Source organism: Nestor notabilis, unplaced genomic scaffold (genome assembly GCF_000696875.1).
Source record: "Nestor notabilis isolate BGI_N333 unplaced genomic scaffold, ASM69687v1 scaffold22744, whole genome shotgun sequence".
Classification (NCBI taxonomy): Eukaryota; Metazoa; Chordata; class Aves; order Psittaciformes; family Psittacidae; genus Nestor; species Nestor notabilis.
Genome location: NW_009925454.1, coordinates 1 through 4856, shown reverse-complemented (window position 1 = coordinate 4856; position 4856 = coordinate 1). Strand labels below are relative to the sequence as shown.

The 4856-nt window shown below is 48.6% G+C and overlaps 1 protein-coding gene across 1 annotated transcript; it reads left to right on the top strand.

The window, feature by feature from the left end:
- Positions 1 to 5: 5 nt before the first annotated feature.
- Positions 6 to 4068, top strand: DCTN3 (dynactin 3 (p22); the record flags this gene model as incomplete). Its single annotated transcript, XM_010013068.1, has 6 exons — positions 6 to 99; positions 1077 to 1163; positions 1760 to 1843; positions 2492 to 2550; positions 3271 to 3330; positions 3959 to 4068. Coding segments are annotated over 6 exons (474 nt in total), but the record flags the coding sequence as incomplete, so codon positions are not given.
- Positions 4069 to 4856: the final 788 nt, after the last annotated feature.

The following is a 4856-nucleotide window of genomic DNA, read 5'->3' as shown; positions in this document are numbered from 1 at the left end:
CGGTGCCTCTGCAGGTGGCGGACGAGCTGGTGAAGGTGCAGGTGGCGCTGAATAACATCGCTAGCAAGAGGGAGAGGATCAAAATCCTGTTTAAGAAAAGTGAGTGGAGTTCGGGAGGGGATATCGGGAGGAATCGGGGCGGGGGGGAGTGGGGAGGCGCTGAGCAGCTGGAAACCCCTGTGTGGCGTTTTGCTTCTCTAAACAAAAACGCCTTCCCCTATGAGCCCCTTTGATTCGGGGCTCTTGTTTTGCGTATCTGGCAGAGAAATAAGGAGCTGAGCGGGATCTTTCTGCTCGTAGTTATCCTGCTTAGCTGTTGGGTGTGGGAAATCACAGAATGGGTTGGGTCAGAAAGGACCTTAAGATCATCCAGTTCCAATGCCACGGGCAGGGACACCTCACACTAGACCATGTGGCCCAAGTCTCTGTCCAACCTGGCCTTGAACACTGCCAGGGATGGGGCATTTACCACTTCTCTGGTCAACCCATTCCAGTGCCTCACCACCCTCACGGTAAAAAACTTCTTCCTTATATCCAGCCTGAACTTCCCCTTGTCTTATTGCTACAGTCCCTGATGAAGAGCCCCTCTCCAGCATCCCTGTAGGCCCCACAACCTATCATTTGCAGGATATCTGCCTGTATCAGCACAGTGATGTGCACGACCTGGAGTGGTCCAAAGCTGTGGTGGACATTCAGTATAAAAATATAAACCGTGTGTTTGTAGATGGTTTTGAGGACCAGGATGGAGGGGTAATGGCTGGTTGTGTTTCAGGGGCAGGAAGAAGCAGATTTCACTTGCCTTTATGGGCGTTTATCATAATCCAAATAAAAAGCGAGTGTTGCAGGTGTCCATAATGAAGCGGTTACGTGACTTGAGCCATTTGTTAGTTCTTGTTCACTGTGTTCCAAAGTCACATTGTTTTCAAGTGCTATAGAAATGAATCTGAAAAAAACCCAGCCCTAAATGTGCAGTGTTTATAGACAGTAACCTGAAACATTGCATAGAGGAAAATTGCACTTGTGAATGCAGTAACATCTCTGCTACTTTTTGTCTCCAAACCTATTTTTCACTCTAGTTGAAGATGTAATAAAATACCTCGATCCTCAGTACATTGATCGTATGGCTATTCCAGACACCATAAAGCTGCAGTTCATCTTGGCAGGTATGGCATGAAGTGAGACAGGGGAGTCTTTTTAGCACTATAAAAGTTGTCTTTTACCTAAGCTGGATTGGGATAGATGTCTTTTGTTTAGTTTTAAAGATCTGGTAAGGCACCCCCTTTAGAGCTATTAGAAGGATGGTTTGTACAAGCATGTCTGTCACTCTTAGTGCTCCCATGCTGCAATTTATCAGCGTGGATATTTTTAGTATTGATCAATTTAATCCTGAATTAATAAAAGGTTGGAAAGAAAAACTGTAACTAGAACAGTTTTTCTCACCTCACTTCCAACACTCTTTAGGCTTTAACAGAAATGGAAGACCTTTGGGTGTATTTTAAACACCTTCTAGCTTTGTTCTTTTTTGCCTCAAAGGCTTCAGCCTTGTCGTGGTATAAGTCTGTGAATGAAATTTGGTGGAGATTCTCCTGCCTTAAAGTGGTGTGAACCAAGATCCAGAGATAAACAGCACAAAAGTCTAAACAAAATCATAAACACCCCCCAGCTAGATCACCTGGAAAAGTTACCTCACCAGTATCTGTGAAAAACCAAAGCAGCATCTTGTACTTACTGATCTAGCTTATTGTCCCTCCCCATCCAGAGGAGCATCTGATTCCTTCCCGAGCAGCCCTTCTGGAGCAGGTGAAGAACCTTCAGCCCATCTTGGACAGTACCAGCATCCAAGGTACGCATATTCTTCTGCAAGTTTGAGCTGCAGATGCCACCCCCAGGCTGTCTCCTGTCCTGTTTCGTTTTGTGGGTTTTTTCTTTCATGAGCCTCAGACTAGAGGACAGCAGAGCACACAACCCGGGGGGAGTAAAATAGGTATAAACTGAGCAGGATGTCATTTCCTCCCTCATGCTGCTCTGACGTCCCATGCAAGGTCAAGGATGTGATAGAATAGGTCAGGAAGCACGTAAGAAACAGCATCATGCAGAGAGGATGGAGACAAGCAGGGAATTCCTACCTATGAGCTCTTTTACATCTGGAACATCTCTGTTCCTGGCATAGGTGGAAATGCCTTTTCAATTGTTTGCCATAATGTTCATCCAAGTAGTTTACTCTGATGTAGTTCTTGATTAACCCTCACTGCAACCATCCCCAAACTCATGCCATCCAGAGGAGTTAGCAGATAAACTTGGTATTTAATATACAGGGTACCCAGTGGGGTTTTTTAATCATATAAAAGGTGTGTTTGTGATGTGTGGCACTTGCATTCAGCGAGTAGAGTTCTACTGTGATGCTTTGGTGAAGAAGGAGTGGTCTTTATTTTGAGAACTAATCCCATGTGCTTTGCAACAAACTAAATGGATTTCTCTTCTGTGGTCTCAGCGGTTCCTGACCATGCAGCCAAACTACAGCGACTGTCTCAAATCCACATACAGCAGCAGGTAACATGAATATTCTCGACAGTCCTGACTAGCAAGGAGGAGGAAACGTTTGTCAGTAGCTGAACTGACACTCCTGTATGCGCAATTGCTTGAATTTGTAGCAGGTTTTTTTCAGGCCCAGGATATTCATACTGCAGTCTTAAGTTTAAGCACTTGGGGGGAAGTACTTACGAGTTCTGACAACTGAGTCTGAGCTGGAAAAGCACTTTGCCTACAGAAAGTGCTCAAACCAGAGGTCTGAGTGGCAGTAAGTGGCAGTGGGTTTAGCCAGCTGGCATTCCCCCTTTCACTGGGACACCGAGCTAAAGCACTGCAGTCTTCCAGTGTCTCAGTTTCCTGAAGGCTGTTGACTTCTGTCACCTTGTCACTTCACCCTTTCCTTCCCCGTTTGAGCAATCCTGGAGCTGGCAGTGGGTAGCCTGGGTAGTGCCTAATGCCTCTTTCAGCATTTAGCTGTAAGTTTCCATTCTGGGGCAAGCAAGGCATGGATGATGAGAGGCAGGCATCAGTGCAAGCCCAGGGGCTTTGCTGCATCATAAGCATGGGTGCTTGTAACCTTTCTCTTGGCTGTTTAAATCCTTCCAGCTGCAGTGAGTGACCATAGCCAGGGCCTGAGCTGTAATCTCAGTCCTGGCCTTGGATGGGTGTTTTCAGGGACTGGGAAGACAGATGTCCTTCATCTTATTTATTGTTCACTCACTGCGGCCCCCCTCTCTGCAGGAACAGCGTCACCACCTCACTGACAGTGTCAAGACACTCCTTGAAGACTATAACAAAATGGTATCCTTTGAGCCTTGAGCCATGCACAGCTGAACTGCCCTGTCAGCCTGTCTCCTGGGCTGACTACCACCATCAGAGGTTGTTGGATCCCCACCCCTGGCTTCAGTGGCCAGTGCCCTTTCTGATGTGGTGACCCCCATGTCCCTGTCATACCCCTCTCGGGAGCAGAGCTAAGGGCCAAAACTGTCTGTGTCTGAGAAGGAAAGGGCAGGGTGCCACCACGAGCCAGAGCCCCTGTGCTGGATCTGCTCTGTCTGTTGGCATCTCTTCCAGATGACTGCTGTTGCCTGCAACCTGCCTGAACCAAACAGCGGCTGCTCTTGGCTGCGTAGGATCCCAGATCTGAGACGTGTCCTAAAACCTTGGTGGGTAAGGAGGCTCTGCTCTTTTCTGTAGAAAGACCCTTGAAATGCAGTGTTCAGAAGTGCCTCCTGGGCTCGATTGTTGTTTGAGGCTGGGCAGTGGCTCAGTGCCTGGATGGTTTGAGTCCATGCAGGCTTTCTACAGCCTGGTGCCCCACGCTTTTCCTCACCCAAGGAATCAGGATTGTACCAGGACTGTTGGCGCGCTCTGAGCTTGGTTTCCTCCCTTCAGTTCCCACATCTTTTTCCTTAAGAGTCACATCCAGACCCTGCTTCTCTCCAAGCAGTTTGTCCAGTGGAATGAAATACTGACTCAGCTGGAAACTGCCAAGGAAGCAAAACGTGTGGCAGAGTAATGGCTGAGCCAGGAGCACGGAGAACCCAGGGGACCCTGCTGGCCTTGGGTCTCTCTGGAGAGGCTGCAACACTGCTTCCACCCCACAGATATCTGCATCTTCCCACTTGGCGTGAGCATGCTGCCAATGACACTGCAGGTGCACAGGGTCACCCCAGCTCGGTGCGTCTGAGCTGTGTCAGCTCCAATGTGAAGCCACGCTAATATCCCACTGTTTGCAAGTCTTCCCTGAAATGCATTTTGTTTTTTAACATAGTTTAAAATCCCTTTCTGCTCTTACTGTGAATTGTAGTAAAGTACAGAAACACTGACTCTGTTCTTTTCCTCCCTGCGTGCAAAGAGGTGGGGATCGGTCTCTATTCCCAAGTAACAAGTGATGGGACAAGAGGAAATGGCCTCAAGCTGCGCCAGAGGAGGTTTAGATTGGATATTAGGAACAATTCCTTCCCTAGAGGGTGCTCGGGCATTGGAACAGGCTGCCCAGGGCAGTGATGGAGTCACCGTCCCTGCAAGTGTTCACACACCCTGTAGATGAGGCCCTCAGTGACATGGTTTAGTGGTGGACTTGGCAGTGCTGGGGAATGGTTGGACTTGATGATCTTACAGGTCTCTTCCAACCTGGTTGATTCTGTGATTCTAAGACTCTGCCTTGCACACTGGTCCCCCACCACCTGGATTTCCCAGGCTCTGAACTGCAGAGATCCTGTGGCAGCCTGCAGGTTGCCGGTGCTTTCACTCAGCCTTGGGCCAAGGTAAATCCCTTCCAGACCTGCAGCCTTCCCCAGGCTGCAGCACACGGGCTGTGGCAC